This window comes from Mixophyes fleayi, chromosome 3 (genome assembly GCF_038048845.1).
Source record: "Mixophyes fleayi isolate aMixFle1 chromosome 3, aMixFle1.hap1, whole genome shotgun sequence".
Taxonomy (NCBI): domain Eukaryota; kingdom Metazoa; phylum Chordata; class Amphibia; order Anura; family Limnodynastidae; genus Mixophyes; species Mixophyes fleayi.
In genome coordinates, this window is record NC_134404.1 from 92205451 (window position 1) to 92218862 (window position 13412).

General features: G+C 39.8%; 1 protein-coding gene across 3 annotated transcripts in view; it reads left to right on the forward strand.

Moving 5' to 3' along the window:
* MED12L (mediator complex subunit 12L) overlaps nucleotides 1-13412 on the forward strand; it is a 468926-nt gene that overhangs the window by 395498 nt on the left and 60016 nt on the right. For all 3 annotated transcript variants that reach the window (XM_075201969.1, XM_075201971.1, XM_075201970.1), the window contains exons 33-35: nucleotides 812-921; nucleotides 9993-10128; nucleotides 11439-11600. In XM_075201969.1, the coding sequence (XP_075058070.1) occupies nucleotides 812-921; nucleotides 9993-10128; nucleotides 11439-11600 (408 nt within the window). The remainder of the gene's footprint in view (nucleotides 1-811; nucleotides 922-9992; nucleotides 10129-11438; nucleotides 11601-13412) is intronic.

The window sequence follows — 13412 nt, forward strand, 5'->3', positions numbered from 1 at the left end:
TGTTAGTGTAACACTGAGGCCACAGGTAGCATGAAGTCTGGTATAAAGGTACGTGGTATGTGGAAAGTTGTAACATGTTTTTTAAATTGAAACAACTCACAAAATGCAGCACAGATCAGCAGCAGTAGTCAGCCGACCAGTACATACATTTCTCACATTCTCACAAATGCTAAAAAAGATTAAAATGACAGAAGATGCCTGAAAAGACTTTGGGTTATATTTACTAAACGGCGGGTTTGAAAAAGTGGAGATGTTGCCTATAGCAACCAATCACATACTCTGTTTCATTTTGTAGAATGCACTAAATAAATGACAGCTAGAATCTGGTTGGTTGCTATAGGCAACATCTCCACTTTTCCAAACCCGCAGTTTAGTAAATATAACCCTTTGCCTGCATGGAATGGCTAATCACATTGTAATCCATAGTATTAATAGTAGTCCTATGCCCACAATATAATGATGGTATTTTCATCACATAGTTGATAATGTTCCCTAATATCCAGCCACAGTCCAGGTTTTTTCAATATTTGTAGCTATTGTTCTGTATCGCATAACTGTACAGAATAATTCCTCTTATCCTCTTCTTAGTCACTTGGCTTTATATGTTTATACTTATTAAAGACGCACATTTAAAATGCAGAAAATTGTTATCTGTGTTCAGTGTCGTAATGGGGGTTTACGTACAAAGAGATCAGCTAGACAGTATCACACAGGGTATAACTACTGGTATAGCAGCTGATATGGAGGCACTATATAAACAAGTGTTAATAAATACATATTTATAATATTTTTCTTCTTTCATTTGACAAAGGTTGGCGGTATGTTTGACACAGTACAAAGAAGCACACAGCGGACTGCAGACTGGGCTATTTTGCTCCTTCAGATTATTACTTCTGGAACAGTTGATATGCAAACAAACAAGTAAATCCTGCAATTGATATGTCCTGTAGCTACTATATAAGACATGCTAGGAAATATTGTCCTATTGCTACATTGCCAGTAGAGGGAGCATGAGGCTGCAATATAATAGCGACAGAGAGCACTGCAATGGCGTGACAAAATTATGCTCCACTTTTAAAATAGATGACAAACAAATAGCAAATTAGAAATATGTAGTATATACACACGTATGTGTTTATGTATGTATGTGTGTGTGTGTATATATATATATATATATATATATATATATATATATATATATATATATATATATATATAAATGAGTTTTGCTGATGTTGCTGCTGCTGTAACTTCTATCTCTAAAATAAACATGCACGGTGCATTATGTATGTATATATAAATATAGATAGATGGAGATAGATAGATATACAGTACATATACATACAGTATATACACACACACACATACAATGGGGGTATATATGCCTTTATTGCAGTAGCTCCATAGCTCGTGATAGGAAGTGTGGTGGTGCTTGTCTGGTGCAAGCCCAGGGCTGGGCCATCCTAGACTGGGAAACTCTCCAGTCAAGCTTCAGGCATCTGGGCCTGTTCTGGGATGCAACTCTCAGGCCCAAACAGCTGTGCTTTCAAACCTTAAAGTTATTTCTCAGCTAGGTAATGTGGTGGATGTCACCAGAGCAAGTGCTGTGATTGTGGGGGGAAAAAAAGATGAAGGAAAGAAAGAGAGGATGCCTACTCTTCCGGGAGTCGGGCAGGATACCCCAAATTTGGGGGGCTCCCGAAACATCTGGGAGAGTAGCATACCTCTCAACTATCCTGATTCCAGCGGGACAGTCCCGATGTCAGTGGACTGTCCTACTGTGCTGCCTGCCTGAAAGTTTGTACCGATAAGCCCCTGTACAAACTTCCTCTCTGCCCTGCACTCACCACACCATAGCACTGAGCACTCTCACTGGTCCGCCCGCCCACCAATCAGCACCACTACCGGCTCACGCCACAGAGAATTTCGGGAAATGTAGTCCTAACCCAGCTGCACAGGGAACCCTGCTCTCTGCCTGTAAGAGGGCACCGTCTGTTATCTTCTTGGTAAGACAAATTTCCTTGGAGTAGGATATGCTCTATTGTCTGCCATCCGTGGCCCATCAGTTTAAGAACAGTTTTACTGTTAGTAATTTCTAAGTTGTCATCTGTCTCCTCTCAGAAAAAAGGAATGCACTGCGGGCAGTGGATAAAACAACAGCTAAATACACACTTGATATATAGACACATGCTTCCAGACTGTCCCAATCTTGACGGGACAACCTGATTTGCAGACCGCAAAAGGGGTGAACTTAAACATGAAACTGGGTGGAGCTGTACAGAAATGTGTAATTTGTGGGTGGAGTTTGGGTGGACGGGGCAGGGCTTATTTTGTCCCTCTTTTGGGATTCTAAATGTTGGGAGGTATGGAGTAGGCATGTATGAGGTAATCTTGTGTACAGTAATAAAATGACAAAGCCTGTGTCAGTAGATTCCACTAAGCTGTAACCTGCAGAGAAGCTTTTTGTGTCAGTAAAGCAAAGTGCTGGTAAAGCTGCAGCTACAACAAACCCAGATTCCAAGCTGAAATCTAGAGATCCTGACCACATGAAAGAAGCAATGATGGCGATTGCAACTCACAAGACATTGCAGACTTGTATACCTGTCGCTGAGTGACATGTGACAGGAAGGAGCAGTGATATAGAAAATATGAACATGACTAAGGGAAAACATTCTCCAAAGCCAGAAACATCTGGTTTTAAACAGCCTGGAGAAATCTGTCACTCACCGGACCTGTGGTACCCCCAGGCCAAGATCCAGTTCACTCACTGCTCCGCCGGCGTCCATGCAACGCCGCGGCTGTCCACCATCTTAGCTATGCTTCTGCATATGTGCAGACCAGAGGACTGTTAAAACCTTCTTCCTCTTTTCATTGGTTCACTAGTTACCTCTCCCTATTTAAGGCACCCCTGACCAGATCGTGCACCTGAGCTGCACATTGCCGATAAATCCCTGTACTTGTAAAGAAAAATGAGGCTTTAAAGAAAACAACTGACAATACATAAAACAGATTGAATGTGTTTACAAAGTAAGAGCTGTATATCCATGCAAAGAAGCTTTATATGATGGTAACCTCAATTCATTAAGTGTAGACCTTGCAGTTGTTGTAAAAGACATCGATTCTGTCTTATAGCAGTTGGGACCTGTTGGAAAAGTATATAAAAATCAATGTAAATAAAGAGGCCACAAAGTACAGACAGAAAATGGAGCCAGAGTCCAGATCATGGTGAATCTGAGTCTGAAGACTTCCCAGATGTTGTACAGCTGTCACAGAAGAGACTAGTATTGCAGGATACCAGTTTTTCTCTTTAACGAAGGAGCTTTGTACAAGAAGGGACAGACAGCAGTGGTAAATCTCCATCAATGTGAATAACATTAAGCTCAGGAAAACCAGGCAAGCAGTCTATGACCATCTGAAATATCTGGATGCAGATCATCATCATCATCATGTGTTCCTTTTACAGGAGGCACACTTATATACAGTAGGGCAGCTATGTGAAGCTCAGAGAGATTGGCAAACAGGTTCATCGTTCTGGTTGCTGGCTGTGGAGTCATATGTAGGAGCCACAATTCTAACATTCAGAATGTGATTGTACATAGATTGACAGAGGTAGTGGTGGGTAGATGTCTGCTTTTGGAGGTAATACTGCAGGGCAGGAAACGCGGGCTCCTTAATATTTATGGACCCCAGACAGTGCCAGAAACAATCAGATTATTCCATGAAGTTAAGCAGTATGCAGTATCTTTTTACATCTGTTCCAGTGGTTATGACTGGGGATTTTAATGTTGCTAGGATGCCAAGTGACAGATCCGCTGGCAGAATGTTGAATAGACATTCCAAGTTCCTGAACAGGATTATTTTGCAAGCTGGCTTATGTGATGTTTTTGAACAAGATGGTAGAAAACCAGGCTTCGCTTACACTTGTGGTGGAAGAAGTTATAGAATAGACCTGGCTTGTGTAAGTCCTGCAAAAGATGTTAATAGGATCAGTAAAAAGTTGGTTCCTTATTCTGATCACGTGGCCCTGTATTTCTATCTGGGTCCTAAAAAGCGCCCAGATGTAGGTAGAGAGCTGTGGCGACTTATTACTGGTCTTTTAGATGATTCTGTTGCACAAGGTCAGGTAAAATCCTTCCTTGGGCAACAACAGGAAGGCTGGAATTTTATGAGAGCAGTGCAGATTGGTGCGAAGGTGTCAAGAAGGATATTTTTTCTCTATTTAAGAGACTGTCAGTTAGTAGGGGAAAGAGTAAGTATAGCCAGTATCTAAGACTTCGTAAGTTACTTTTCTCAGAGGGGAGGGATGCGGGACAAAATATTCACCGGCTGAAGTTTAAATAAGGCAGCATCAGTGCAGCAGGTACAAATCTTTGATCCTGGAAAGAGAGTGTGTGTTCCCTGGGGCACCTGATCCTTTTGAAAAATTGCAGAGAGAGAGTGGCAATAAAAAAATAATAGCAGTTTTCGTTGACTCCCAGGTTCATTTACAAGAATCTCGGGTGGGTATTTTGGGAGTGTTGAAATCCTAGTATGCTGACTTGTTTAAGAAAAAGGTTTTGGATAAAGTAAAGATTCTTCAATTCCTGATGGCAGCTCCTAATCATGACACTGATAATTTAGATTTCTCCCCCTTGACAGCAGAATTAATAGTTGAAGAGGTTAAGAAGGCTACTGATAACTTGTGTCAAAAGAAGGCACCAGGACCAGACGGTCCCCCTTGCTCCAATTCTGGTGGATGTATATAAAAGCTGATTTGAAAAGCGCTGGATGTCTCAGTCCATGAGAGCATCATTGTGAATTCTGTTGTCCAAAGGTAAAGAGCCTGGTGAGATCAAGAATTGGTGGCCAATAACCCTCTAAAATGTTGATAGGAAGATTGATATATATATATATATATATATATATATATATATATATATATATATATATATATATGTATATGGTTTAAATCTTCAAGTTTTTAAGTTATCAATGAGTTGGATGTAACTGTCAACATTTTAAAAATAATTAGCAGCTTAGTAGCTCTTCCAACACGCCCATGAGGTGGATGTCTAGTGTCGTTTTTTTTATATTACATGTCATTCAAATCCATCCAGTGGAGGGCACAGAACAGGCTCCCTGGGTCACAGTTCTGGTCAGCGTACACTAATGGGTGGTCCGACCGGTACCTCAACCCCACTGTATGTCTTCTGGAATCCAATTTTACCAGTCTGTGAAGTTTTTGTCCAAATCCATCCAGGGGAAGGCTCAGAACAGGCTCCCTGGGTCAAAGTCCTGGCCAGCGTACACCAACGAGAGGTCCGATCGGGACCCTAACCCCCCTAAAACCTGGCCACTATCCAAACGGACCAACTCGCGTTGGTTTCATCCCAATTGGTGTAGGGGTGTCCAAATGCATAATCAGACCGACAACAAACAAGGAAACCAATAAATTTTATATTTTAGATGTCATCCAAATCCATCCAATGGAAGGCCCAGAACAGCCTCACCAGGTCAAAGTTCTGGCCAGCATACACCAATGGGAGGTCCGACTGGAACCACAACCACCTAGTATGTCCTCTTTTATCCAATGTTACGAGGCTGTAATGTTTTCATCCAAATCCATCCAGTGGAAGGCTCAGAACAGGATCCCCAGGTCAAAGTTCTGGCCAGCGTACGGCAATAGGAGATCCGACCGGGCTACCTCACGCTGGTTTAATCCTAATCGGTGTAGAAGTGTTGAAGATATTCGTCTACAAGCAAACTTATTTTATATATAGATATATATATATATATATATATATATATATATATATATATATATATATATATATATATATATTATACACTCATCTCCATATACACCGGGACATGGAGGCTTACAGAACAAGTTGGCTGCACTTGTTGAGGAGAAGCCTTATGCACTGGTAAAGGGGAGGAATTCGTCAGAATTTAGTCTATGGAGAAAGATTGCTAAATTGAAATATGAACAGTGGGTAGAGATTGCACTTTCAGGGGCATTCTTTGCTGTGTCATCCTATATTTTTAATGGGACCTGTTTTGTGTGCGTATATGTTGTTCATGTTGCACTTTATTATTATTATTTTTTATTTCTAATGCTCCAAAATAGTGCTCAGTGCTGCAAGGTAGAGGACCGTGCCCAAAGTGAGCTTACAGTCTAGAGGTGTGCAGAAACACTTGATAGGTAAGGTAGTGGAATAACAATTGTAGCTTCTACTTCTTGGCTCCAGGCAGTTGGTATATACAGCCACAGCACTAGTCCTGGCTTGGGAACTGCGCTATTTCTTGGCTCCAGGCTGTTGGTATATACAGCCACAGCACTAGTCCTGGATCAGGAACTGTGCTAACTCTTGGCTCCAGGCAGGGCTGCCAAGAGGAATTCAGGGCCCCGGTACAACAAATTCATGGGGCCCCCCCTTATAGTTGAGTAAGCAAAAAAAAATTCATGTGTATGGTCGCACAATTGGGGGCGTGGCAATGCACCGTTGGGGCGTAACTAGCACAATAAAATTAATAGGTCCTGAATTCCGCGGAGCGTGACATTTGTCCAAGCATTCCTGACTTTCAGGACATCTAGCACCCTTGTGTAGTATAGGAAGAATGCAGTGTGCACACAAAGAGTTCAGTCTTGGCCTGCGCCCACTGGACTCACCAAACATTGACATTGTCCCTACTAGAATGACAACATTTCACACACTATGCTGCTCTGTCCTACCTGTTCTTCTCACTTTTACCACATGTGGCTGCAGATTTCTTTAGTTGCGGCTTGTCTGGATCATGGAATGTTGGAGGACCTATTTGGGAAAAAAATGGCTACATTTAGAAAATTACAGCCAGCCCCACTGTTAAATCAATAACATCCATTATTAATAATTAGGCCTTCCTCCAGCCCCAACATTAAAATAGTATTCCCATTACCCCGCAAACAAAATAGCAGCCATTAATTAGCCACCATCTACCTCACACACACTACATTGCCAAAAGCTCCGTGCCATCACACACACATTACTGTGCCCCGTTATCATCACCACGCTATGCCCCCTTATGATCACACTGCGCCCTCCATGCTGCCTTTGCCCCTTTCTTTAACCCCCTGTGCGATGCTGCTTGTCATTTTCTTTAACCCCCTGTGCCATGCTGCTTGTCCCTCTTTTCTTTAACCCCCTGTACCATGCTGCTTTTGTCCCTCTTTTTTTAACCCCTCTGTGTCATACTGCTATTGTCCCTCCTTTCTTTAACCCCTGTGTCATGCTGCTATTGTCCCTCTTTTTTTAACCCCTCTGTGTCATACTGCTATTGTCCCTCCTTTCTTTAACCCCTTTGTGTCATGCTGCTATTGTCCCTCTTTTTTAACCCCTCTGTGTCATACTGCTATTGTCCCTCCTTTCTTTAACCCCTTTGTGTCATGCTGCTATTGTCCCTCTTTTTTAACCCCTCTGTGTCATACTGTTATTGTCCCTCCTTTCTTTAACCCCTTTGGTGTCATGCTGCTATTGTCCCTCTTTTTTCAACCCCTCTGTGTCATACTGCTATTGTCCCGCCTTTCTTTAACCCCTTTGTGTCATGCTGCTATTGTCCCTCTTTTTTTAACCCCCCTGTGTCATACTGCTATTGTCCCTCCTTTCTTTAACCCCTTTGTGTCATGCTGCTATTGTCCCTCTTTTTTTAACCCCTCTGTGTCATACTGCTATTGTCCCTCCTTTCTTTAACCCCTTTGTGTCATACTGCTATTGTCCCTCCTTTCTTTAACCTCTTTGTGTCATGCTACCCCCTCCCCCCGTTTTCCTCCCTTCACTTACCTTTACTTCTCTCTTCCTTCTTGTCTTCTCTGCTGCTCTGTGTTCCATTGCTCCAGACTAACTGAATGCTGGGCGTGACATGATGATGTCACACCCGGCATTCAGTCAGCCTGGAGCAATAGAGCACAGAGCAGCATAGAGGAGGGACGCCGGCGCCGCAATCACGTGAGTATGGTTTTGGTTTTTTACTACCCTGCTCCCCCCACCAACGACTGAGCCCCCCCCCCCGCCGAAAAAAATAAAAAAAAATTAGTTTTTAAAAAAAAAAAAATCGTCGGCGCGAGGGCCCGGGCCCCCTGACATGCCCGGGCCCGGGTAATTAGTGCCCGCTTCCCCCCCCTCTCGGCGGCCCTGGCTCCAGGCTGTTGGTATATACAGCCACAGCACTGGTCCTGGCTCAGGAACTGTGCTAACCCTTAGCTCCATGCTGTTGGTGTACTCAGGCACAGTGCTAGTTCCTGGCTCCAGATAGGTGGTAAGCACAGACACAGCACTAGTCCTGGTTCTGAGCAATGTCCTAACTCCTGCGTTTGGCCCTGACAGCTAGTATGCTTTCTGAATCTGGGAATTGCAGGTACAGCCCTAGATCTTTAGAAAGGAAATGTAATGAACATCCACACTGAATTACTCCTAATAGAGGAGTGAAATTATGGTTGAATTAATCTGCTTGAAAATACACAATCTATTTTTATTCCTAATCCTCATAATTCAAAGGAGCAGAGGGTGCCACCCTAAGAGAAGATAATAAAACAGTTTAACAATAAAAGAAGAAAGTGATTCTTTTAATGAGTTAACACTCCAAAATTCATCAGTGTTTAGTAGTAATACAATGATTAAAACATTCTTTATTAATTGTTCTTTAAAATTGACACACAGACCTATGATCAGCGAAATATATTAAAAACTATTATAGATCGGTGATAATAGAAAATAAATGATGTGCTAAAATGTTGTAATTATACAACAAATGGGATTTTTAAAATTTAATAACAGAATTTCAAATTGTTCCTGTTATTTTATTCTTGTCTGGAGAATTATAATATATAATGCTGTAGGAATATCTATTAGACAGATTTCAGTTATTATGTTCAGATCATAATTAGTATATTGTATCCTATTGGTATTTGATACTGATATTAGTTCTTATCCTTCTTATTTGTAATGATGTTATTAGTCGGTGCTGTGAATATATTATAGTCTGTCAGCATGTCTCCTATTCTGTCAGATATATTCTTTGTCTGTTGATTGGGAACTGCGTTATCACATATTTCTTTCCATGTCTAATACATTCATAGAATTTCTGATAGTTTAATGTGGAATACACTTTACCAGAGCGTATTATCAAGATGAGTTATCTATTTTTAGTTGATATGACATTAGGGGATTAATTTACCCCTAGGTGTGCTTTCACTCACTTTTTATCGTATCTGGTTCAATCATTGAATTATTGACGGTTTAGCAGGATACCCTTATTATGTGTACAGATTGGGAAGATGATTTCATTCATTTGCCACTTATTGTTGTAGGGATGAGCCCCTTTGCTATTCTATCCGATCTGACTGGAATATATTGTTTATGGGTGTAAAATGTCACTTTCTTCCCATTTTATAATTATGGTTGTTCCGTCTCCTGATCTTATGCTTTCATTAGTTGAAACTGGCAGTATATTTAACACTGCTTCACTTGCCTATTTATATATTGACTGCAATCATTGAGGACGTTAGGAAATACTGTTTTATGATATACGGATCAGAATATATTCCCATCTCTATATGGTCTCTCGTTCCCACCCCCCTTCCCTGCTCGAAACCCCGTCCTCTCTTGAAATTCAGCAACCCCCAAAAACCTCATCCACATCTCTTCTCTTCCCTCCCTCTATTCTATGATCTCTGGATCAGACCGAACTCCGTCCATGATCTCTTCTTTATCACTATCTTCAACCTGCTTGTGATAACCGAAACCCAGCAATCCACTGACGGGGAAGAAAAATCTTCTGAGTGTACATTTCAATTAACATATGTAATCCACAACACATCTGGAACAAGTTTAAGAAATAAACTATTAACTATTTTTAAAGAAAATTTTCCGCTTGATGAGTTCTCCCTTAAGGCAGTACAAGGATTAAACAATGCTCGTTTGTAACTGTGGTCTTTCTCCTTAAATGAAAAAAATCTTCTGTTTATTCTTTTGCAGTGAATTATTCACAACTGTTCTTGATATGCTGAGTGTCCTAATAAATAAAACCCTAGCCTCTGATCTCTCCAGTGTGCCTCAAGGAAGCTCAGAAGAGAACAAAAGGGCTTATATGAACTTGGTGAAAAAGCTTAAGGTACAATTGAATCCTGAATCCTACTGTGGCTGTGACAGCATCCATAAGGGAAATAAAATATGTTTAAATACAAATCATGTAGTTGTTGCTTTATGTGACAGTCCATGTATGAAATGGGCTTAAGGATACATTTAGAACCCAAGTTGGTTATTTATTACTTCTCTTATGTGCTGACCTGTATTATAATATTTCATGTAGATCTTAGGATAAGGCCACCTGTGCCTATAAGACAGGTCAGAAGGGCCAGTGAGAGTCTCATTTAGCCCCTAGCCCTGGTTGTGATGAAGTGGTGGTGGGCTGCAGATACTATATGCTCTGCAATGAATTATGACCAGTGAATGATGTTGCCTTATGTGAGATTTTTAAGCTGGGAATTTTAGGATACAGTAAAAACTTTGCAACAAAGCGCAAACTACTACCACTAATTTATTTATATACGTTTCTCCTAAAATACTGCCCAGTTTAACCTCATTTATATCTTAAGCTAATTATGAGAGTGCGGGGACATCAGGATTTCTTTATTACATGAATCACTTTGGTTTTATTTCAGTGTTTATTACATTGCTTGAAGTACATCTAGAAATGTGGTTTCTGCAAACGTGCAACTGGAAGGTTTAAAATATATTCCTTTAAAAGTATACAGACAAGACTGGACCCCCGACACCTCTGGCTACCCAGAAAATTCCACTGTGGGGAGGGAAAAGTTGTGTGTCTACCCATAAAATGGGGAACACCTCCCTAAATGCATCTTCTACACCCCCAGCTCATTTAAATAATCTCGTCCCATGCAAAATTAAATCTCATTTTGCACCTCACCTAATTGGTGCACTCATGTGCCTAATCCAAAATTATTTTTATTATTATTATTATTTTTTATTATTATTATTATTATTATTATTATTATTATTATTATTATATTTTATTATTATTATTATTATTATTATTATTATTATTATATTTTATTATTATTATTATTATTATTATTATATAAGCAGCACTGTACATTTCATTTCATTGTGTCACTGTGTTTATTTCTTCTAATTAACTTAGTTTTCTATATTAACACCCTTATATAAATATTGTACATACATAATGTAGTTTACCACTATATATGTTTTCTTGTTTAGGAGACTAATGGCTTTACATCTGTTAATAAACTTCAGCTTGTAGCCTAAAACTTAAACAATCATATCTATTGGAAGAAAGTTTAATAGTTTTCGTAAATCCTAAAGTTTCCCTCCCCAATATACTAAGTAAGTGAAGGACATGTGGGGGTATTATAATCTCTTCTATGTCCTTTCTCCTTCCAGAAAGAACTTGGTGATAAACAATCAGAGAGTATTGATAAAGTCCGCCAGCTTCTGCTATTGCCAAAACAGACATGTGATGTCATTACTTGCGAGCCAATGGGATCTCTTATTGACACAAAAGGCAACAAAATTGCGGGATTTGACTCGATTGATAAGAAACAGGCAAGAATAAACATTTAAACTAGATGAATATCATCATGCATTTAAGTATGACTGAGCATGTATGCACAATATACTGTACATCACAAGTTACTGTACTTATGGCATGGTTATATTCCTGCTCTACTACATACATCCAGCAATCAACACAAAGGCCAACACTGTAGCACTCTGGAATGCTTTATATTTCAAATAACCCACAGACAACAACATGATTTTCAGGAAGCAATACTATATATAAACCAAATCGACAAAATAAATGCTAAAATACAGGAGAATATCCCTATTAACTAATTAATCTACAAAGTTAGAATCAGAATGTTATAAGATTCACATGAAACCTATTAATTAATCATAGTTGCAAATGTGAATCCATTTAAAAACTATTTCAGAGCTCTGTTCTATACATCTGTCTATTTGTCACGCCCGCAAGATTACAAATTAAGAACAAATACTGATAACTGGTCCATGTACATAGAAATTGTATTAGTAAAAACAACTTGGATGTGTGACCTTCAGTTGGAGTACTGCTAACTGCATCAAAATGTCATCAAAAACATATGAAGAATTTGTATGTATTTTATCATCATCATCGTTGTTTATTTATAAAGTGCCTGGATCTCTGCGTTGCAGGACAGTTAGTACAATAAATCATACAAAGCACAAATCAAATATAGAAACAGAACAAAGACATGAAGAAGGTACAGACATGAGACAGAAGGTAGATAATGCTTCAGATTTATTTACACATGGACCTGAAGAAACAATAAGCAGCCTACAGGACGGACTAAAATCACCTTTAATGAATGCCCTTGCCAAGCATTCACTTAACTACTAATAAATAAAAACACAGGAGCAAGGTCACAAATTTATTGAATAGATCAATTTTAGTGGTATCAAAGAAAAGCATAAGCCAATCAGCTCCAAGCCATTCTTCCATGACCAAGAGGGTGGTGACCAAAACACCTCCAGATGCTTCTAGGCCATGATGCCCCACTCTCAGTAGCTGAGACCCACACTCATAGCCGATGCCACATAACACACCCAGAGGGAAAGTGTTACCATGAACGAACCTCCATTTTAAGGGAGAGTGCTCCACCGCCACATGAATGTGTCACAAAATGGCTGCTGAATGGCATGCTAACCTGCCACCCTAAGACCCTTTTGAAAGAGAAAAATAAGTTAAACATATAGTCAAGAACTACCAACATTCTTAGGGACTGGGTGGGTCGGACAATTTCTAGTGACAGGAGGAAGAAATCTCCCCTATGTTTGAACTTATATAACTTCCCATTCAGCCAGACCATCCCCATTAACCTCTTCTGATTGAACGTCACTGGTGAGTACACTTCTACTACAAAATCATTAACTCTTGCTGGGCACCAATACAGGATGTATAACAACCTATGTGCTTATACACCTTCAGGCCAATAATATAGCCTTAATTTAACTTACATACAACAGTAATACTCCAGTGTAGTACATCTAAAAGCAATTTCAATTACAGGGAAAAACCTTTAAACATTGTGTAAAACCAACTCGACTAATAAGCTAATGAAATTCCATATGATATTGGGGAAAATTGTGCAAATTAACATTTTTAAAAACAATTCAATGTGCAATAGAAATGTAATGTAGACTCATAAAACACCAAGCAAGACCACAATTAGGAAACACTTCTAGAACACTGTGCATCTTCTACAGTACAGGACCAGAATGCAGGAGCACACTTCAGACCAATGATGGGCAACATTCTATACTTCATGTGCCCTCCAACCTGTACATTACCCATAATTTCAAGAACAAAAAAGCAGC